The sequence below is a fragment of the Physeter macrocephalus genome, chromosome 21 (assembly GCF_002837175.3).
Source record: "Physeter macrocephalus isolate SW-GA chromosome 21, ASM283717v5, whole genome shotgun sequence".
NCBI classification, from domain to species: domain Eukaryota; kingdom Metazoa; phylum Chordata; class Mammalia; order Artiodactyla; family Physeteridae; genus Physeter; species Physeter macrocephalus.
The window spans coordinates 102,355,727-102,379,281 of NC_041234.1; the positions used below are offsets into that span (position 1 = coordinate 102,355,727).

The 23,555-nt window shown below is 37.8% G+C and overlaps 1 protein-coding gene across 6 annotated transcripts in view; it reads right to left on the bottom strand.

Annotated features, from left to right (window-relative positions):
• Positions 1 to 23,555, bottom strand: part of ENOX2 (ecto-NOX disulfide-thiol exchanger 2) — a 374,580-nt gene that overhangs the window by 104,365 nt on the left and 246,660 nt on the right. For all 6 annotated transcript variants that reach the window (XM_055081649.1, XM_055081650.1, XM_055081653.1 and 3 more), the window contains 4 exons: positions 19,785 to 20,018; positions 17,348 to 17,560; positions 15,483 to 15,589; positions 6,335 to 6,449 (listed from right to left, as the gene is read on the bottom strand). In XM_055081649.1, coding sequence (XP_054937624.1) covers positions 6,335 to 6,449; positions 15,483 to 15,589; positions 17,348 to 17,560; positions 19,785 to 20,018 — 669 coding nt within the window. The remainder of the gene's footprint in view (positions 1 to 6,334; positions 6,450 to 15,482; positions 15,590 to 17,347; positions 17,561 to 19,784; positions 20,019 to 23,555) is intronic.

The window sequence follows — 23,555 nt, forward strand, 5'->3', positions numbered from 1 at the left end:
GATGTGTGTATGTGTATAGCTGATTCACTTTGTTATAAAGCAGAAACTAACACACCATTGTAAAGCAATTACACTCCAATAAACATGTTAAAAACACGTTATTTTGTGGATATTGACAAACTGATTCTAAAGTTTATAAAGAGAGGGAAAAGACCCAGAATGGCCAACTCAATATTGAAAGAGAAGAATATCAAAGTTTCTTTGATAACCTGGACTTAATTAAAATAGAAACTTCTCTGTGAAAGACAATGTCAAGAAGACAAGCCACAGACTGAGAGAAAGTATTTGCAAAGGACACATCTGATAAAGGACTGTTATCAAAAATATACAATGAACTCTTAAAACTCAACAATAAGAAAATGAACAACCCATTTGGACTGAAGACCTGAACAGACACCTTGCCAAAGATATACTAATGACAAGTAAGCATATGAAAAGTTTTCAACATCATATATCATTAGGGAATTGCAAATTAAAACAAGAATGTGATATCACTAGAAACATATCAGAATTGCCGCAATTCAAAACAATGACAGCATCAAGGACTGGTGAGGATGTGGTGCAAACAAGAACTCTCCTTCATTGCTGGTGGGAATGCAAAATGGTACAGACACTTTGGGAGACAGTTTGGCAGTTTCTCACAAAACTAAACATACTTTTAGGATATGATCCAGCAATCATGCTCCTTGGTATTTACCCAAATGAGCTAAAAACTTTGTCCACACAAAAACCTGCACATGAATGTTTACAGCAGCTTTATTCATAATTGCCCAAACTTGGAGGCAACCACAATGTTCTATAGTGGTTATCTAACCACTGATATACTGTGGTGCATCCAGAAAATGGAATAATAAATGGCACTAAAAAGAAATGAGCTATCAAGTCACAAAAAGACATGCAGGAAAAGTAAATGCATATTACTAAGTAAAAATAATCAATTTGAAAAGGCTGTATACTTTATGATCCCAACTATATGCCAGTCTGGAAAGGGAAAAACTATGGAGTCAGTATAAAAGATCAGTGGTAACCAGGCATTTGGGGGGAGGGAAGGATGAATAGGTTCAGCACAGAGGATTTAAGTTACCTGAAACTATTCTGTATGATACTACAATGGTGAACACATACATTTTATATATTTCTCCAAAACCATAGAATGGATACCAAAAGTGAACTCTAATGCAAATTATGAACTTTGGGTGATGATGATGTATTCAGCTACCGTAACAAATGTACCTCTAGGGTGCGGGATGTAGATGGTGGGGGAGACTGTGTGTATATGGGCACAGGCGGTATTTGAGAACTCTGTACTTCCTGCTCAATTTTGCTATGAACCTAAAACTGATCTAAAAATTAAAGTTTATTAATTGAAAAAGATAAGACACATAGGGAAACCTAGGTTAAATTTAATTATTTATGGTTATTGCATATTTTTCAAGATCATAAAATCTACTTCAAAGTGTTTAATAAGAAAATTTTCATTCATTCAACATTTATTGAGTTCCTTCCATGTTCCAGGCTTATGACTATTGTAAAAAATGAAATTCCACTAATCTCTATTGTTTATACTCCAAATTTATGGAAATATTTGTAGTTTATTCCATTTTTGGCTCCTAACAGAGTATAGATGAACACCTCTGTACTACTATCTTCTATGCCTTCTACTTTCTTCAACCCTGATTTGTATACAAATCCCTTATATCTATTTCCTAACTACCTATTGTCTGAATCTGATCTCATTATATTCTGCAAATCAGTCCCATCCATCAGTCCATTTCTATCAGTTCTACTGTTATGGGTTGAATCTGTCCTCCTAAAAAAGATACTTTGCAGCCCTCAGAATGTGACCTTATTTGGAAATATGATCTTTACAGAGGTAATCAAGTTAAAATGAGGTAATTGGGATGGGCTTATAGATTTCTATGACTGGTGTCCTTATGGAAAGGGGAAATTTGGACACAGAGACAGACATGCACACAGGGAAAATGTCACGTGAACAGGAAGACAGAGATCAGGGTGATGCACCTTCAAGCCAAGGAATGCCAAAGATGGCCGGCAAACCACCAGAAGCTGGAGAGAGGTCTGGAACAGATTCTCCCTCAGAGCCCTCAGAAGGAACCAACCCTGCTAGAGCCTTGATCTCAGATTTCTAGCCTTCAGAACTGTGAGACGATAGATTTCTGTTGTTTAAGCAACTCAGTTTGTGTTTCTTGTTACAGCAGCCCTAGCAAACTAATAAAATCACCAACCTTCCATTCTCCCAGATTAGAAAACCTAGGCTCATTCTGAATTCTTTCCTTTCTTCATCATTTATATTCAATCTAGAACCAAAGACTTTAGTTTATTCCCCCCAAATGAGTCCTAGCATCTTTAATGTCATACTCTCTGTTACCTCTTTTTCTTCTGTCATTTTTCTCATTTCCTGTTGCCTTCACTAGTCTCAATCGTCATCATTTTATATCTCAATTCCTATAAAAGTCTCTGGTTTGTCTCTATCAATCCAAACTTATCTCCTAAAATATACAATTCATGTTGCTTTTATCATACAAGTGCCATGGTTGAAAGACATGCTTATAGTGACATATTGCCTACTATGCTAAGTCTAAGCTTGGCATTCATTTCCCCTATGGTCTAGGCTCATCTTGCCCACTCAGTCTTTTATACCCCTAATCACATCATTCTTATTTCCCTCTTTGAGCCCTGCTCCTTCTCCCTCTCTGCATCAAGATGCTTTCTTACTTTCTTGCCTTTCATCCAAACCTGTTCATCTTTCAAGGCCTTGATCAATTTTCACTGACTGCGACTACTCTGGCCCACACTATCTCTTGCCCGGGCTGCATTCTAATCAGTACCTTCCAGGTTAGCACCAAGTGGTATTTCTTACATTTTATGTATATTTACATATATTACATCTTTATTTCTATCAGCTGATAGTATATAATGCTTGTTAACTAACTGATCAAACTCCTAAAGTGGGAATAATGGGAGGTAGGAGGAGAGAAGGAAGGAGATTTGATACCAGTGGAAGAGAAAACTTTGGCTAGAACAGTGGAGAATTAGTCTAAGTCAATGTTTTCCAACTGTGCTCCCTGGACCATGATCATATAATTCATTTAGGATGGCTGATAAAATTTAGATTCCCAAACCCTATTACAGGCCTATTGAAGCAGACTCTATAGCACAGAAACCTGAATTGTAAAAGGTAACCCAATGATTCTTATACATATATACCAAAACTGAAAACCACCAATTTAAGTGAAGAAGGCAGAAGATAGATGCTGAAAGGGAACAGCTATCCTTATGTTTACTGGGTACATGTACTTTCCATCTTGGTTAACAATAGAATGAAGTAGTTTCACACTATCATGATTTGCTTTGATGTGATTCTCCCTCTTCAACACATTGCTTTGAGCACAGCGGTCTTTTCTTCCATGGCAAGAGTATTTCCAGTTCTGAATCACCAATATGGGCTAGCTACCATAGAGAATCTCACAGAACAGAAATTTTGTGGCACTTCAAGGAAAGGTAACAGACTGCTAGCTTTGACTCAGACTGGAAAGTATATTTAACCAAAAACATGCTATAGGCTCCTGAAATTCAAGTTTGGTAGCATGGAGAGAGAGAAAAAAAAAAAAAAACTTTGAGATCTAGTTGCTTAAGCTTTTAATTGGAACCAAGCGATAACTAAAACATGTAGCTGATTTAGATAAAAACTGAGGACCTGCTCACCGGCTCACACTGAGCAGGATTTCTGCAGTTGAGTACTATAGACATGCAATAACACAATTAGATACGATCAAGGGGAAGAAAAATGCACAAAAGTCCTTGAATTAAAATGAATTGAAACCTTCTGGGAGAAAAGCTATTTGGTAAGCTCCATTAAGTCTATTGTAGATAGCTTTATTTGACAAAGCAGCATCCTGGCATGTGGAACAGGAAAGAAAATAGCTATAAGATGATCTGTCAGGGAGTTTCCAGTCTCTAAACGAATAAGATTCTGTGCAGTAGCCAATACAGCTTTTAACTCAAAAGAGATAACAGAAGCAAAATGCAATTATATAACCCTAGTAAGTGCATTCAATCTGAATCTCCCATATACCCCTCTCCTCCCCCAATAATTCCTCCAACTCAGCAACTTATCAAGTGGATGCTCAAACTTACAGTTGCATTCATTTCAGGGTAACAGTGGATTTATACTGTATACAATACTGCAGATACTGAGGTGGAGACAATCCTACAAATCAAAGATTAATCAGCTACAAAATATCCTGGCTAAACACTTAAATAATTTGAATAGCTCAATTATTATTAAATTTTGTGTTTATCTTGGCTATAAGTTTATAGTATGTATCTGCAGTTATTAGTTTGCTGTTCTGAAAATATTAACTATTCACTGGTTATAAAGAGTTTATTTAATATATATGGAGGTTTATATGTTTAGGGACATAACATATGGCAAAAATAGAGGAAATTCAGATGTAACAGCTAATGAATGCTTTTAAAAAATTCTGACTCGGTGATTTTCTTTCCTCAAGAGTTTTTGTTCATGGAGTGAAGATTCTGGGATCACTGAAGTGGCTAGAGCTGCTCACTTCAATATGCAAGTACAGGAACCAATAAATTCTGATTTACATTATAATCAATCTGTTTTCTATCTGTCTGTCTCACACAGACACACAGACACTCACAGAGACATAGACACACAGGCACACACACAGACACAGACACACACAGACACACACACACATACACACACACACAGTGGGGGCAGTATACTACCATATCTCCAATGTCTAGCACAGGGCTGGGAATGTAATAGTTATTAAAGGAGTGAATGAATTCACTTAACCATTACAAAATCTTTGTTAGACAGTTTTTATAATGTATTTCTTATAAGTGTGGAAGCTGAGGCTCACTGAGGAAGAAGTCCTTTCTATGTCAAGAAAGGCAGAGCTTAGACTAGAACTCAGGTGTTCTAACTTTAGGTCCAGTGTCTTGTCCACTGTGCCTTACTGACTGCTAAGATTGTATAGAATGGTTTACCTGAAAACACTCATCTTTTAGCTGATGTTTTAATCTCTCCCATGGTAACACCCCTCCAAGATGATTTGTTATGAAATTGAAGGGTGGTGTGTTATATTGTTCAACAGGTTTGCCTTCTGAGTTCCACTGGGGACCCATACTATGGCTATCGTCTCACAGTGAGGTCCTGACTATACTAGGTAAGAGCAAAAGCCTTTACCCAGACAACTGTTTGTAGACCCCTGTTTGGTTCCTAATAAACCTCCAGGTAACCACAATGGAAGGCAGCAGATAGGTAGACTCATATATTGTAGATATTTCCACTTAGTTTGTAGATTCTCTCTTTTTTTATATAAATTTATTTATTTATTTGTTTTTATTTTTGGCTGCGTTGGGTCTTTGTTGCTGTGCGCGGGCTTTCTCCAGTTGCAGCGAGTAGGGGCTACTCTTCTTTGTGGTGTGCAGACCTCTCATTGTTGTGGCTTCTCTTGTTGCAGAGCACGGGCTCTAGGCATGCGGGCTTCAGTAGTTGTGGCAAGCGGGCTCAGTAGTTGTGGCTCGTGGGCTCTAGAGCTCAGGCTCAGTAGTTGTGGCGCATGGGCTTAGTTGCTCCGGGGCATGTGGGATCTTCCCAGGCCAGGGCTCGAACCCGTGTCCCCTGCATTGGCAGGCGGATTCTTAACCACTGAGCCACCAGGGAAGCCCTAGGTTCTCTTTTAACTTTGTGATTTTTAAAGAGAAATATTTAATTTTTATGCAGATACATTTATCAAAAATATCCTTTAAGATTTCTATCTTTGGAGATCTTCATCCCAAATTATATAACCATCTCCTACATTTTCCAACATTTCTTTTGCTATATATGTATTTTGTCATTTGAATCTTCAATCCATCTGTTATTAATTTTGGTGTAAAGTATAAGTGATGTAGGGATCTAACTTTTTTCCTAAAAGTTTCGCTAGTTACCTATTTATACATAAACTGTCTTATGGTTTCTACTGTAGAACGTATTATTAATAAGTCCAAGCCAAATATAGAACAATACCACCTAAATGTCCAATGCTCCTAGGAAGAAAAGTCCACTTTTAGTTAGGTACTATGATGAAAGATGGCAGTAAATTAAGACCACAGTAAGTCCTGTAGCCACAGGGTTGACATTCAGCCAGTGTGTACTTATATGGCCTTACCAATTGTCTCCAGCTGCTTCCAGTCTGATGGGTTTGTGCCCATACTTTACCAGTTGTTAACAGTTTTAAAATATATCATCCCTTCCAGCAGGTGTTAGTTAAATAAAGCAAAGCAGAATAATCTTTACCTGATTCCTCAGTTTCTTTTGTTTCTGTTGTTTCTTCTATTTCATCATCAGACATCTCCATTTCTTCTTCTCGCCTGATTCCCATTAATTCATCATTATGTATGTTGCGAATTTCCTAAGGTTAAAAGGTATGCTCTTTAGGTGGGAAAGCCTTGAAGATGTTGAGGAAATAAACAGAATTAAAGACTAGGTAAAGCAGGGTCTTTTTAAACGTATAACAAAACTTCAGAGTAGTCTTAAGGCAAAGGCAAAGGCAAAGGCAAATGTTGAGGCTGAGGACAGTCTCAATACACAAAGCAAACTTTGTACACTCTGTCCTGCATAGGCTTTCTTTCCATACCCAGAGCTCTAGCAGCCGATGATTCTTGTATCCCTCCCATTTTAGAGAGTACCGTTGACCATGAAATACCTTCTACCTCTTACATGGATTTCTGGACTTTCCCTTAAGGTTCTGCCATGTTCACCTTCCCATGTCAAATCCTTTGATCTTGCTGCCTTCTATTCTCTTCTCTCTCCCTTTACAGTCTTACTCAACAGAACTCTTAATCAAACATTTGCAGGTTTAGTAGTTACAGTAAAAATGAGCTGTCAGGACTGAACTCCTACCAGATTAACCCTTCCGTGGATAATATCTATATTCTGTGAACAAAAAAAAAACAAAACAAACCAAATCCCTAACTACTTGATGGCATTGGAGAATGAACAAAAACAGGCATATTCTGAAGAGGAGCTGACACTTGGAAGAAGGGTGTGGGTCTTCCAGTTTTAAAGAGACTTTTAGTCTGAGAGCAGACAACAGCTAGCACCTCATATGGTGGCTAAATTTTAAATAGAAAATAAAAAGTCTTCATATCCTAAAGAAATAAAGGAGAGAGTTCAGGGCAACCACTGGAAGCCAATGGAAAGTGAGGAGGGGATCCCAGAAAGGAGATAGCCAAAGAGAGAGGGATCCAAATTCTGTGTATAAGAATTGTACACCTTTCTGCATGACCCTTGAACCATGAAAGCACATGGCAGATTCCAAACAACCCAGCTAAGGCTAAAAAACTGAACTGAGATTTGAGTTGCCATCTAAGAGAGACAATTTCTAGCTTAAATTCAATGAAGTAAATTGACCATTAAAACAAAAGAAAACAAAATCAACATTCTTTGAAAGAATATAACAGAATCCAAAGACTTAAAAGCAAAATATTCACAATAAGCAGGTAAAGCCCCCAGTTAATTGACATACATACAAGAACTAGGTTGAGATGACCCATTTTCAAGAGAAAAGACAATCAGCAGAAACCAAGCTTGAAATGAACTAGACATGGAAATTAGCAGAACAAGGAGTTAAAGCAGCTATCATAACTATCTCAATGATGTAAAGGAAGTATGTTAATAATGAATGAAAAGATAGGAAATCTTAGCAGAGAAATAGAAACTTTGGATGAGCTTCACAGTAGAATAGAGATGACAGTATACAGAGAAAGCTTAAAGAGAGAACAATACAAATTTATCAAATCTGAAGAACAGAGAAACTAACTGGAATCACAGAAAGAGAGGAGAGATTAAATGATTCAAAATATTTGAATAAAAAATAGTTGAGGATTTCTTAAATTTGATGAAATATATTAATCTGTATATTCAAAGAACTCAGTGAACCCCAAGCTGAATATGTGTGGAAAAACAGTATGTCTAGGAACACTATAGTCAAGCTGCTGAAAATGAAACATAAAGAGAAACTCTAACTCTTTAGTTAACTAAATTTATTGTGACAATCATTTCGCAATACATGTAAGTCAAGTCATTATGCTGTACACCTTAAACTTATACAGTGCTGTATGTCAATTATATATCAATAAAACTGGGGGAAAAAAGAGAAACTTTTAAAAGCAGCCAGAAGAAACCAACATATTATAAACAGGGGAAAAACAATTTGAATGCTTTGATTTCTTTCAGAAACAATAAAGACCAGAAGTTAGGGAAACAATTCTTTAAAGTGCAAGAAGAAATAAAAAATATCTATTTATTCAGAATTCTATATTCAGAGAAAAATTCTTTCAAGAATGGAGATGAGATAAATATATTTTCAGACAAATGTAAATGCGAGTATTTGTCACCCAAAGACTTGCACTATAAGAAAAGCTGAAGAAAGTTCTTCAGGCTGAAGGGAAGTGCTACCAGATGTAAACACAGATCTGCAGAAAGGCATGAAGAACATCGGAAATGATTGAGATCACACTGGAAAAGTCACTTTTTCAAAAAAAAATCAAGCATGAGAACTCCATTTTGGAACAGCTTGCAATCATTTAAAGGCCACTTGATGCCTGTCAGAAGCTTCTCAGCACTGAGCTGAGAATTCCTTGCCTAGGTTAGCTCCACTTGGGCCATAATACAGAAAATGTGCAAAGCCGTCTGGTGAAAATTGCCTCCATTTAGGGAGATTATAAGTATTTTAAATGGATTTCTTAATAATTAATGCTACAGTTAATCACTATCTCAACTAATATTCTCCTTTTTTATTCCTTTTATCAGGAAAAAATAATGATTTCTATATCAAGTTAAGTTTACACTAAATATAAATAAAAGTACCTATTAAAAAGTGAGCTATTCAGTGTCACCACTGAGAGTTAAGAAGTAAAGGAAAAATAGAAGAAATAGAAAATAGAAATACTACCATAGGATCCCTCAATGTGCTGCAGAGGCATTACTTAAAATAGAAGAAAATAATGACTTGTTTGAGAAAAATGAACTTTAAAGGACTGTGTCAAGAGAGACATTTGCTATGTCTTATTCAAACTCATTGCACAGAGAATAAAGGAATTGCCATTTCTAAGAATTCATTCTTTCTCAGGAGTCTGGATTTCAGTTATCAAAGAGCTGTTACTGGATAGGTGATCATAATGAGGTTTGACACTGGCAAATTCAAATATTGTACAACTTACTTCATCAGGAAAAATCGTGGCTCTCCTAGTTGCCTAACAAAAATGTAGACTGTCAGAGGGCATAAGCAGAGACCACCTCTCAATTCACAGACATGTTGTCTAACTCTGGGAAAGTTATTGTGTTTCTCAGAAGAGGAAATTGTGTTCCTTCTAGGGAAATGTCCCAGGGCTGGAAGATCTAACTGATAGCTAAGACACGCTCTGTAGCTGCTCAGCATCCGCAAAGCATCTTTTCTGCTTCCAGCTGGGCAAGGAAGCGTAATCTCTTCTTAGAAGTATAAAATGTTCAATAACTAAGTAATACAGCTTATCTAGAGATCTTTCACATCTTCAAAAAATCCCTAGAAAAATAACGGACCTATGGGCAAATTTTACCTCAATGCCTCAAAATACTTCAGAAACAAGAATTACCAGTTCTTTTAGCTGATAATGAAATGAGGGTAAGAAAAACTAAGGAAAAGCTTGCTCTAAGTTATTCAGTCAGGCAGGCAAAGTGGCAGAGCATAGAGCCCTCTAACTAGACAATCCTTCTTAGCTACAAAGAAACTAAGGTCTGTACCATTACTTTTTCTGTAAATATCGATACTAAGTCACATGAATGGAGATAAGGCAGAGAGAACAATAGAGGCTATAGGATACTATACTGCAATAAACTTAAGGTGAGCATTCAGTAAATGACACTACCTCTAAGTAAAGCAAGTGAGATTTTAATTCTTTGAAAAGTAAAGCACTTGATATCTAAGATGCCTATTTTCTATATTCTCTGGTGGATCAAAAAAGCTCTACTTTTGGAATCAAATCCTAACAAATACCTTCAGAGTGAAGGGCTAAAAGGTGGCATTTACCTAAGGAAGGCATTCTACCTAGCTTGGACACAGGAGCAGGCAACAGGAGGACTTTGAGCCACTGAAGTGCAGGCAGCAAGAGAAATAGCTGCTCCCAGATCTGCCCCTTTTCCCATCCTGATAGTTAGATCCAGTGCTGAAGCCAAAAGAGTGGCAATGACATGGAAAAACATTTTCCAGAAATTTTCATTTGTAATTCTCTACCTGAAATTGACTGGGTCACGTCACTGATAGAGTACATCAAAAACAGTAAGATAGCCTTCCTGAAGTTTTTATACCACACTGTTGCCCACGGTAGACCTGTGATATTTAATCTAAACAGTGGACTGTTAGTGACTTCTCAAAATGCATTATAATGCCTTTAAGTCTATTCTAGTGGTAACTTTGTGCGAAGCTTAGAAATTCACCTATTGCTCCACAATGGAGGACAAAGCACTTTCAACATAGAATAAAACTGAAACCCTAGACAGAGGAAAATGCTGAAAAGAATCATCTTTGTACCAGCTGACATTTTTGATTTATCATAAAGTAGGCAAATCATAAATTATTGAACGTTAATTATCTAACTATATAGTTTCCAAAAAATTTATGTGGACTTAAATTCATCTTACTCATGTTTTATGATAGAAACATGACTATAATAAAAGCAAAGTTCCTTAAGAATTGTGTAACAAAATTGTACTTACCCACACTTTGAAAATTAACAGGATACTCGGTGGGGAATGGGCCAGAAGAAGGAATGGAAAGGAGCAGAGGATAGGGAGATAGCTCCTACACTTACATAGAAATTTGATTCTGAGATATCATTCAAGCCAATGAAGCAAAGCACAAACACAGGCTCTTAATCAATGTCTATTGTATGCTACATAATGGAAATAGAAATTAGGTTGATCCAAATTTTGTTAGCATGGGGTTTGATGGCTGAAAGCCAATAGCTAGTGTTAGTGCAAATGGGTCCTAAAACGAGGGTATGCAGATAACTTGAACATCTATCTGCAACCAGTTCTTCGGGGTTTGGAATGATAGGCCTGGAAATCTAGAAAGTTATTTTAGCAATCACAGTATTTCATTTCACGAGAATGCTAGTACGTAATCACCATGTACCCTTTCTTCTGGTCCAATGGTATAAAAATCTCACATTAGGGAGAATGCAAGGGAGTTTCTTGGTGCCTACTGCTATGGCTCTAGCTTCTTATATACCATCCAAAGTTTAACTTGTAATCTAAGCCAGGATCTCGGTAAGAGAAACACACAGGATTTGAATGATTCTATAGAGAAAGAGTTCCCACAACACACAGCACTGTCAGTAAAGTCACTGTAGATGCTAGCTTTTAGTAAGGGGAGGGACTTCAGCCTTCTCTTATTTTTATTACCCTTTCAAATTGTATCAGCAGGAGCTTCACACACATGTAAACCAGGAAAGTAAACCAATGAAAAAGACTCATTATCAAACTAGTCTGCTTGGCAGATGCTACCAGAGTGAGTGCCTTAGCTCCCTGAAGGTGGGGACTTTTTCTTCTTACTTAATAACTTCTCTCTCACCAGAGTGAGACAGGGTCTGCTGCTGGAAGCAGGATGACAATGAGACAAATAACAGGTACTCTGTGATGTGAGGAGGTCACCAGCTGGCTTATTCCCCGAGGCAACTGGTAGAAAAGGTTCAACGTCAGACCCTTCTACCTTGATGAAAACCCTAACTTAGGAATTGTAGCTTTGATGCCTAGGTCAAGAAAAAGTCAGTTTAGTTGATTAGGTCGCTGAGATGCTCTGATTCTCAGTGGGGTGCTAAGAGGCAGTCCCAATTTAAGAGGACAGTTTGGTCACTTTCTACAGGATACCTCCTTTTAGTCCTCAGAGTTGCCTGTCATCAAGTGAAAGTACGCAGAGGTTAAAAAAAATTTAAAGCCATGATTTAAAGAGGTGCCGATATAGAGTAGAAGAAATCTTTTGGGTTTAGGGGATGCAATGGCAGAGAAAGGTCAGGAGCTATGTTCCACTGTCAGTAGTTTTACTTATAAAGATTGAGGTATTCAGGGTAGACCTTAATTTAGTCCAATCCAACAGGCAGGAAGCATTTTTCTGGGTTCCTACAAAGTCTACAAGGCATATCACAAAACATGTAGTAAGTCATGCTGGCCGTGTGCTTTATCCTCATCACTGTGCCAAGGAAGCTCTGCTACAATATTAGGTGATAGGGTGTACAGCTCTCAGCTCTCCACAGCCCCAGAGAAATGTGCGGCTTACTGGCATAGCTGTCTTTACTGAGGAAGTAAATAAACTCAAGCATATACCCACCAGATAGGTAGGCTTGCTATAACTACCGAGAGCCTTGATGAATAATATTAATGGAGACTATTTTATTGCAAATTCATTTACAAAAGGGTTGTGGCCTAGACAAGTCAGTTCTCCAACCAGAGGCTCCACTCCTCCCATGAAAAAGGAAATACTGTATCAGCAGGGCTTTCTGTAATGGGTGGGGCACTTCAAACAGCCTCTTCAACCCCTTAAAATGGATACATGTGTGCGTTGAAGGGAAGGTAGAGACTAATATTGCTTTTCTACAATTGGAAGACATATTGAGCATTTTTCTCTCAACTTTTATTTTTCTGAATTATTCAAACTAAATTAAGGATTTTGGATATTTTAAATTTAGGTGCTATGTGAAAAGATGCTCAATATCACTAATTTTTAGAGAAATGCAAATCAAAACTACAATGAGGTATCACCTCACACCAGTCAGAATGGGCATCATCAGATAATCTACAAACAATAAATGCTGGAGAGGGTGTGGAGAAAAGGGAACCCTCTTGCACTGCTGGTGAGAATGTAAATTGATACAGCCACTATGGACAACAGTATGGAGGTTCCTCAAAAAACTAAAAATAGAGCTACCATATATGATCCAGCAATCCCACTCTTGGGCATATATCTGGAGAAAACCATAATCCAAAATGATACATGCACCCCAATGTTCATTGCAGCACTGTTTACAATAGCTAAGACATGGAAGCAACCTAAATGTCCATCAACAGAGGAGTGGATAAAGATGTGGTACATATATACAATGGAATATTACTCAGCCATAAAAAAGAATGAAATAATCTCATTGGCAGCAACATGGATGGACATAGAGATTGTTGTACTGAGTGAAGTAAGTCAGACAGAGAAAGACAAATATCATATGATATTGCTTATATGTGGAATCTAAAAAAATGAACTTATCTACAAAACAGAAATAGAGTTACAGATGTAGAAAATAAACTTACGGTTACCAGGGGGTTAAAGGAGGGGGAGGGATAAACTGGAAGATTGGGATTGACACATACACACTACTATATGTAAAATAGATAACTAATAAGGACCTGCTGTATAGCACAGGGAACTCTACTCAGTACTCTGTAATGGCCTATATGGGAAAAGAATCTAAAAAAAAAAGAGTGGATATATGTATATGTATAGCAGATTCACTTTGCTGTACACCTGAAACTATCACAACATTGTAAATCAACTATTCCCCAATAAAAATTTTAAAAACAAATAAATTTAAGTGCTAAACTCCAACCCTCCCCTTGATCACTTTTGTTACCTTTTTAGCTCCCTGAGGGCAAAGACCATCTCCTCCTGCATTGCCTGTCATGATACCTGAGACAGATAATCTGTTCAGTAAACGTCTGAATTGAAATGTTGAATTTTGTTCATTGGGCTCAACAACATGAGGTAGCCCTAGCATTCTAAAATCATTTTGTGCTACACTAAGATAATCGGTTCCTTTTTTGATCCTAATTATTATTTTTTTTAACAATTAAAAACTTTACTGGCTTTTTATGACCCTACCCTCCATTGGGCTGATGTCTTCAAGGATTTCTCCCTAGTGACTCATAGATCCCTTTGCCGAGTCAGAACTGATGGCTCAGAGACTGTTGGTTTATGAACAGAGGTGGGCTTATCTTCCTCTAATCTCTCTTCACGGTTCTCAAATTGTTGCCACACAAACTATGTCATGTATTCTCATGAAAGACAGAGGAATAGATTATTATCTTCATTTTATAGATTAGGTAACTGAGGTTCACAAAGATTAAATGACTGACTCAAGGCCACAAGGCAGTTTATACCAGAGCACAGAGTGAAGAAGAAGAATTTCTAGGCCTGAATCGACCACTTACTAGCTGTGTAATTGTGTGTACATCGCTTAACATTTCTATGTCTCAGTTTCCTCACATGTAAAAAACGGACACTCTACTTATTATTCCTTATGGAGTTGTTAATGATAAATCGAAATAATACTATTTCTCATTTATATAGCATTTATATTTTCATACTGTCTACATATCTCTTATCTCATTTAATCTAGGTGAAGAAATAAGGACTGAGAAAGGCTGACTAACTTGCTCAAAGTCACGCAGCTATAACATGTCAGAGCTGAGATTTGGATTCATGTCAACTCCAAGTCCACGGTTCTTTCCACTACACCACATATTGAGGGGCTCACGTAGGTGAGCTAACCAATGTGAAAGTGCCTTATAATATGTAAGTTCCATACAAGTGCTATTTACCTATTAAGGAATATGACAGCCTGCATTGATAGATATAATGGGACTGCTGCTAGACTGGCAAAGAGGACTCAGAAACGAAGTTGAAAGAGTTGCTGCATACATAGCTGGAAAGTGTCAGGGCTGGCTGGGTAAGGAAGCTACACATAGGAACAGAAAAACTTGAGGACTATGTAACACCATTCCAAAGGCACATTGGTGTAAACAAACCTCCCATCTCGGTTTTTAATCTCAGATTTAGAATCGCAACCTAATCACACCAGATATGTTCTAGTGTTATGCTAAAAATGTCACTTGAGCACAAGCAGAGAGGTGTGTGTCAATCTTAATTTGAAATCAGAGTCCTCTGTTACCTTTCAAGCTGCCACCTATAAAGGTGGCTGAGCGGGTTTGATAAAAGAAGCTCAGAAATTTCAGTGCTCCAATGTAACACCAGGCAGCTTTCAGCCTCAACTGTCAAGATGCTCTAATAAATGTAAGACAGCCCTAATATTACTAACACTAGATGCACAGGTCAGTAATTATTGTTGTACCCAAGACTAGCTAGCTTAGGGAAGTAAACTTATTATCGCAGCTACATTTTCACTACTAAGGTTTCCACCCAGCAGAATGCATTCAAGACAACATGTGCACATTTATTACCCTTTTGGCAGCAGGTGGTCTGGACACAATGACAGGCTATAGAACATGTCTCAGTGTTTCATTAGGGCCTTGTTGTGGCCATGGGAGCTTGGCACTATTTAATTCTAGCTAAACTCCAAATCAATAACTTGTTAAAGAAAGAAACTGACTCCCTGAGGGGCTACCAGAGTAAAAAGTTACTAACCTCAGCTTGTTTACACCAAACGCTGATGTTTTTACGCTGGGCTTTTGTGAAGTGGTCCCAAGCCTTTTGTTTGGATGCAGAATGGTACACAGCTACTATCTGCTCAACTGCAGCATCAGATCAACAGTTGAATCAGCATCATCCAGGGATGGCAAAAGAGAGGAGAAAAGAAATAAGAGAAGCATCAGGCTTAGTGTGTCTCCTATGACACTACTGGACTAGAGCTGTGCTAAAAAAAAAAAAAAGGCTATGTGTGTTGGCATACCATGAGCTTAAAGGGGACGCAAAGGCAAAGATATCAATATACAGAAAGAAAAAATGAATTCTAGAAGGTTTAGGGTGAAATGGTGACTAAAGTTTTTTAATACAGGCAGTCTGTATTCATTCAGGCAGGAGAGGCAAGAGTCATGGTGAATGTGATTTAGCACTGTTGACCCTGCACAATAGGACAGCAAGTGGTGAACTGTACCAGCTCCCTTTGACCACTGGCTTCTTAAACTAGCCTTTCAGAATGAGCCTGGATGCTTCATTTCAATGGAATCCATCTTTTTATTATTCTGAGGTACGTTTAACCAGAAGCAACAAATCAAAACCTGAAATGGATGGGATCTATTTTAAGTCTACCTAGATAGGCTTGTTGACTGGAGAAACACAAGTTTTATGGAAGAATAGTGTGTAAGCACAGTCCTAGGGAGTATTTTTTCAGGGTCGCTTAAAATGTCAAATGAGGAAATGTGTACAAATATTCGGGGGCTTTATCGCAAGCAGTTCAAGAGAAGGAAAACTTAGTCATGACTTTTTTCTGGGAAAAGAAAAAAAGGACAAGATCCTCTGCCTGGCTAGGTGTTCACAGTAAGAAAATTCAGACGTGTTATTTCTTTCTTTACAGCCCTGTTTGTACCCTGTCTACTAATGATTTAAGGATTTATATTCCCCTGATCCTTGCTGCTCTCTTTTTCTATTTATTCTGAAGCCCTAAAAACATATGCTTTCTCCTCCTGGATTCCATGCCCACAGATACTTTCAAAATAGAAATGGAAAATGAAACAACTCCTCCTTAATTCCATTCATGTATCAGTCAAGTATGGGAAGTCAAGTATGAGAAGAGTGGGCCATAACTGTTTAAAAGCAAAGTCATAAAACTGTACCTTTGTTCCTAACGTGAATACAGTTTCTTACTCAAAAGATAAGAGTTCATAATTTTATAATACGGTGAACTAAAAACATTATTTGAGAATTTTTCTGCTCATTTAAGAGACCTTGGATAGGTTTGGAGTGGTACTAATTTTTGAAAATGGCTATTTCAGTGGCTTCCCATTCCCTCTCAGTGTCTACTGACATCCAGTAAAGGAAATGTTGAAGAAAGGAAACTAAAAACAAAAGGTAGAAGTAGCAAATTTGGCTTTTATTCAATTACCTTGGGAAATATAATTACATTTATCCCTAAAATGGAATACCTGAAAAGCATAATGATGCAAATCTGAAGCAAAGAAGCTTACAAATCCTGATGCTACATTCTAACTTCAGCAGTGAAATACCGAATTTTCCACTGGAGCCTGAGGCTGCTTGTAACTTACTTTGAGAACAAGCGAAAGTAAAATCACAGGATTGTGGTCTAAGCGTCAGTGTTTCTAAGGAGCTGAAGTAGATATACCACAGAAAATTGAACATAGGAGGTGAGCACATGATTCCCATGAAACCAGAGCTCGGGCATTTGGCAATATAAGGAGAGCACAAGGCAGTGATGAAGAGGGCGTTCCTTCTTGACACAGGATGGCTCTGGAGCCCTGGCTCCTGTGTAGAGAGAGTGATGACTAAGTGAAGTGCCCTCTCACCCTTCTGGCAGAACTATGACTTCCACTCACATTGAATGAGAATTCCAGAAAGGGCCTGCTTAAACTTCTCCTTTGCTTCTTCCATGTCTTTCTCATGGGCAGCTTTCTCATTCACCAGGCGGCGGACGTGGCTGTTGGCCGACTGGATCATGGAGTAGAAGTTGTTGGCGCTGCGACGGTTCACCTCTCCTCGCTCAATCCAGGTGAGCAAGGTCTGCACGGCTTCTGAGAATTTGGAATCATCTGAAAAAAGAGAATTTATTTTTAGAGTCATCAAAAGTAACCAAATCTCCATCTATTTTCCCAACATGCTGGCAAGGAGGCCACCATGCCTTTTTGGCAAAGGTTGTGAAATGAATTAATTGCAGAGGGTGAGGAACCATGCATGCACACGTGTGCCCACACAGGCAGCAGGTGGGCAGAGAGACTGAAAGAATGAAAGATTCCAAAAGTAGTCAGATTGGTTGTAGTCTACGAAGAATTTTCAGAACAAGAGTATTTCTTCTTTTCCTAAACAAAGTTTTCTTTACCGACATAATTTTCACATATTGCAAATTTCTTAACCTCTGTGTGTGTGTGTGTGCGTGTGCATGTGTGTAATATATAAATTAGCGGTGAGAGAACTTCAGAATTCTACAATCTTATTTTTTAACAAGCACAAGTAAACTTCAGTCTTGAGTTTAACTTGCATTTGACAGTAACTTTATCCTGGATCCATGGAATTAAACCTTTGGAAGGAGTCTTTAAGAAAGAGTTAAATGGCAATTCTTTAGGTATAAACACTTACATCTTTGACTTTCTGTAACATCACTCCTGCATCCAATCCAGCCCCAGGCCTTCCACTCAGTCCCAGTCACAATCTATTTTGATGTAATTCATTCTATTTCTACCTTTCACCACATCCTGTTTCTCTTGCCTGAGGAACCCTCCAAGTAGATTTCTACAGCTAGTTAGGAGTTACTCTCTGATGTTAAAATAGTAGTCTCTGGTTCAGCTTCCAAAGCCTCTGGTTCAGCTTTCTGAGATACCCACTTACATATTCTGCTGTTAAAGACTCCTGAGAGGGAGAGTCCATTAGCATCCTATTGAAGGCCCACTGTAGGACTCCACATCCCTCTCTAGCCAGGAACCCTTATGTCCAGTGGAACCATCTCTCACTGTAATGTGAACTTCTTACCACTTGCCTTTTTAAGTGCAGATGTGTAATGAGAGGGCAGCCTCACCGTTATAGCAGTTTTCATTTCATTACTTACATACAGTCTTTATGTTGATGCTCAGTTTTTAAAAAAATTATTGATGTATAGTTGATTCATTGATGCTTACTTTTTCCTTGAGTTCCACACAACCAGCAAATTCATTTTTTTATAAAAATTCAAACTGAGCTGTTTGGTCTTATGTGAACAGTTAAGTCTTGGACCTGGCATCTTACCAATGCTCTCAGCCTTTCCAGCTTTTCAAAGTGTACCATTATTTCTGTGTCTCTACTCTGGACTCTGTTTTCTGCTTTTCTCTTACAGGAAGACAAATCAATCCAAACAAAGGATTTCTTTAACGTGTGAAACCCTTAGGCTATAAGGTGCAAACAAGTTTGGTGAATGAGACCTATTTGCAAAGGGGAATTAGCAGCATCTTGCTGAGCCTAGAGCACAAGAAGCAAGGAAAATGCATACTGTTAGAGCTGGGCTGGTGTCACCAATAAGATCAATGGGACACCAGCACTCATCCAGTAAAATCACCCATACTCATAGAATGAAAAAACTGGATTTGAGCTACTAACACAGGAGACCAGGCAAGGCAATTAAGGTTAAATTAGCAAAATGGCTCTGAGAGTCAAGCAAGGGGAATAGGAATCAAATCTAAAGGGAAAGCAGTCTGATTTAGCAATGTCTGGAAGTCTCTGTAGTTACTGTGTGAAATAAATGTGTGATTAAAGGAGTCCTCTTTTAGTTGGTAGTAGCTACGTCTTTGAGTAATCTAAGGAGAATGTATACTGTAACTACTCTCTGACCCTCCATTTTCTCATCTACAAAATGGAATTTTATCAGAGTTTTCTGAGGTCACATCAAGTTCTATTGTTCTGATTTATTCTGACTTAGAATTCAAAACTAACTTGCTATCCACAATGAAAGGGGGTGGAGGTGCTTACAGGTCCCAAGTCATGGATCACAGCTACAATTCTCTGATGTGGAAAAGTGGGAAAAAATTGTTTCTTTCTAGTCACCTGATATATGGAGAGAAAAAAAGTAACTTGAGACAGTGAAGGATCACAGACACAGGTGGGAGGGACAAATTTTTTGGCTCTTGAATTACTAGGTACACCTTTCTAACTGCAAGGCTTCAACTCAAGAAATGCTTAGAATCCCCCAGTGGGAAATTCAAGGATAACTGTCAACAGTACAAATATATTTATTACATTTCTCCAAAGAAAAGAGTTCTTTTAATCAAAAAGCTCGAATGTTTTGTATACCTTTTAGTTTTTCAGCAACAATGCTACATTCATGATCTGAATAGTGGACCACTGGAGGTGGGGATGGTGGGCGCAACCTTTCTTCTTCCATCCTTCTACGGTGGCGTTCCTCTCTTGCAAGCATACGCTGTTTGCATTCCCACTCATACAGGTCATCTCGAGCCTGTGCAAAATCAACATGAAGCCTGCCTGTGTCCTTTTTGTCAGTGCTAGAGCCCAGGCGAATGCGGTAACCTAAGTGCACAAGAGGGAGAGAGAGGAGAGAACAAGAACAGCTCAGTGAGTGAGCTGCTATAAGTAGCTTTTCAAGTTTGGTACTTCAGATGCAGTCACAGCAGTTTCCAGTAACCACATAACCCCAAATTCTCTCCCCACTACTAGCAAGAAGAACATTAAAGACTTGGATTATAGTCTCTATCTCTGATAATAGTTTATTATTCCATGGTTGGGTCAGTCTTATTCATAGGAGTTCCATTTCTCCATCTGCCACCTTACCTGTGACAGAGGGAGGCTCTGTGGGTAACTGTATCAAGAATAAGCTTTATGTGGCACCATGGGCTGGGAAGAATGCAAAAGGTGGCCTCAAATTGTGGTGTCTTTGGATAACTTCAAGAGTGTCAGTCATCCCGCCACTCAGAATTTTGATAAAATTTAGATAAAATTTAAATAAAATCAATAAAATTTAAATAAAATCAATAAAATTTTGATAAATTTAAATCAGCTCGACATTTCAATCCCCCAAATTGCTTCCTAGATGTATGTGGTGACTCGGAACCATTTTGGGGGGGGTGTGGAATAGATATAATGGGGAGTGGTATGTGATCCAGGTGACATTTAATTTGGGATCCTTAAAAAAAGAGACAGTGTGCTTATAGTATACTGATATAGGACTAGGATTCAGAAAACCAGGATTCAAGTCCACACCTCCACTTTTGGTGTCAGTTATAGCACCCAAGTTAAATCTCTCAACAAAAAAATCAAAAAAAATTATTAAGTTTTTATTAACCTTTTAAGTTTCAGAAGCTGAGCTAGCTGCTTCCACACACATTTATCTCATTTCATTCTAAGCACAAGCTTGCAGGGTAACTCCTGCCTTAAACAACTAAAAATATGGACAAAATGTATGAAACAATAGTTTTTAAGACATTGGACATTAGGCAGTGAAGACAGAGATCACTAAGAGACAAGAACCAAATGAAGTGATCCCTAAGATTTCCCCAGCTTATTGCCTGGAGAGAGTTTCCAGGCCTCAGCACAGGGAGGGGAACTCAGGCAAAGCATGGTGATATCCCTGAGTTGAGGAGATTGAACTGGGAATCCAGGGAGACTATGGCAGACAGTTTTCATGGCAGAGTCCTGGAAAGAAGAAAGCTATACAGAGAAAGAACTTCAGAGATCTGCAGAGGGTCCTCCACTATTATGTAGCTGAGTATTGATGTCTATCTATGTGTGAATTACCTGAGCATTAGAGGTAATAATCCCTAGAGCTCATACAGGGCTAGGACTATTTCCTTTTCACACCAGCCAGAGGAGAAAATCTAATAATTCAGAGAGCATTGGATAGAGTAATCAAAAGAGTTTTGCCTTAGTGAGGAAAAATTAGCCCTAGACTAAACCCTGCTCTGGTTCTGCTGAACAAAACTTAAAAACAAGACCTAAAAAGATAAAAAAAATTTCAAGTTACTTAACTGCATCCCAGAACAAAGGTCAAGAATACTTACAGGAATGAAAAATATTTGTCACCTGGTAAAATTCACGATGTCTGGTGTCCAATAAAAAGTTACCCAATATGCAAAGAAGCAGGAAAGTCATAATAAAGATAAAAATCAGTCAATGAAGCAGAACCAGAAGTGATGCAGATAATATAATTAATAGATAAGGACATAAAAACTATTATAGTTGGATTTCATATGCTTAAGAAGCTAAAGAAAAGATAGAACATATTAAGTAGAAACACAAAAGACATTAAAAAAGAACCAAAATCAAACTTTTATAGATTTAAACTACAATGTCTGAGTTGAAAAAAAATCACTGGACAGGACCAATGACAAATTAGACATTGCAGAAGAAAAGATTAATGAACTTGAAGACATAGCAATAGAAACTATTCAAAATGAAATACAGAGAGAAAAAAGACTTAAAAAAATGAACAGAATACTGGTGAGCTGTAGGACAACTTCAAGGGGTCCAATATATGCCTAATTGGAGCCATGATTGGAGACAGGGGAGGGAATAGAAAAAATATTTGAAGAAATAAGGAAGGAAAAATGTCCAAATTTGATGAAAACTCAGATCTAAGAATTTCAATGAACCCCAAGTGGAAAACCATGAAGAAAATTATACCAAGGCACATCATAATCAAATTTCTAAACACCAGCAATAAAGAGAATATCTTAAAAGCTGCCATAGACAAAAGACACATTTTATGTACAGAGAAACAAAAAGATAAGGATAACATCATATTTCTTGTTGAAAACAATGCAAGTAAGAAGATAGTGGAGCAACATCTGAGAGAGAGAGAAAAAAACTGTCAACCTAGAATCCTATACCCAGAGAACATAGCTTTTAAAAAAAGTGGAATAAATTTTTGATACATACAAATGCTGAAAGAATTTATCAGGAGCAGACTTGCACTACCAAAAATGTTAAAGGAAATTCAATTATAGGGAAAATGATACCAAATGGAAATCTAGATCTATACAAAGGAAGGAAGAGCATAGAAAACATATTATTTCATTTATATGAAAATCTGGAAAACGCACGCTAATCTGACAGAAAATAGATCAGCGGTTGCCTGGGGAGAGAACTGGGGAGGGTTAGGAAGAAGGGATTACAAAAGAGGCATGAAGGAAGCTTTTGGGAGAGGTGTACACACTCATTATTTTGACTATGATGATGGTTTCACAGCTGTATGTATGTGTCAATAATATCAAATTGTATTTTTGAAATATGTGAAGTTCATTGTATGTCAATTATACCTAAATAAAGCTGTTATAAAGAATAATTCCCAGTCACACTAAAATATTCTTTTTAGAAAGAGGAAGAATAAATACATTTCATAAGTAAACTTTGCTAGGGCCCTTTAAAGTTTACAATGTACTTTCACACCCATTCATCTTATTTAATTATCTGAGCCATCAGAAAAATGCGGCTATTAATGATTACCTTGACTATTCTCCCAGGATTGTGGAGAAGATCAAATGAGAGGAGGAAATGAAACTTTTGCATAAACATACACAAGATAACTGTGATGCTTTGAGGTGGTGCGCTGTGTACAATGCCGGCTCCCAAAGGTGCTCAGACTCCAACAGAAAAAACAATTATGTCTACATTTCTAGCCCCTTTCTAAGGGATTTTTGTTTGTTTGTTTTAACCTCTTTCTTTTACAAAGTGGGAGAACAGCCATCCAATTCAGGAGTTTTCTAGCACGTGTAAACTTTCAGGGAGCAGGTTCAAATTTAAAGGGAAAAATTAGTTGTTTTCACATCACTGATTGCAATCTCCTTTCCTTTGGCAGCCGTGAGAATGTTGCCAGGTGGCTGTTACCAGAGAGCTGATTTCAATGACATTTAGATGGATACCTCCTGAGCAGCATGTCGTCTTTTATGTACAACTGTTCAGGGCTTTTCAAGACCTTTAAGTTTTTATTAAAATAGCCTATTGTGGAATGCTCTGTTATCATTGCTAAGGGCTGTTAAATCTTCAGTAGCTGGATTTTACAGCACTTAGCAAATGTAAAAAGAGCATTCTACATCTGCCTCCTCTTCTCCT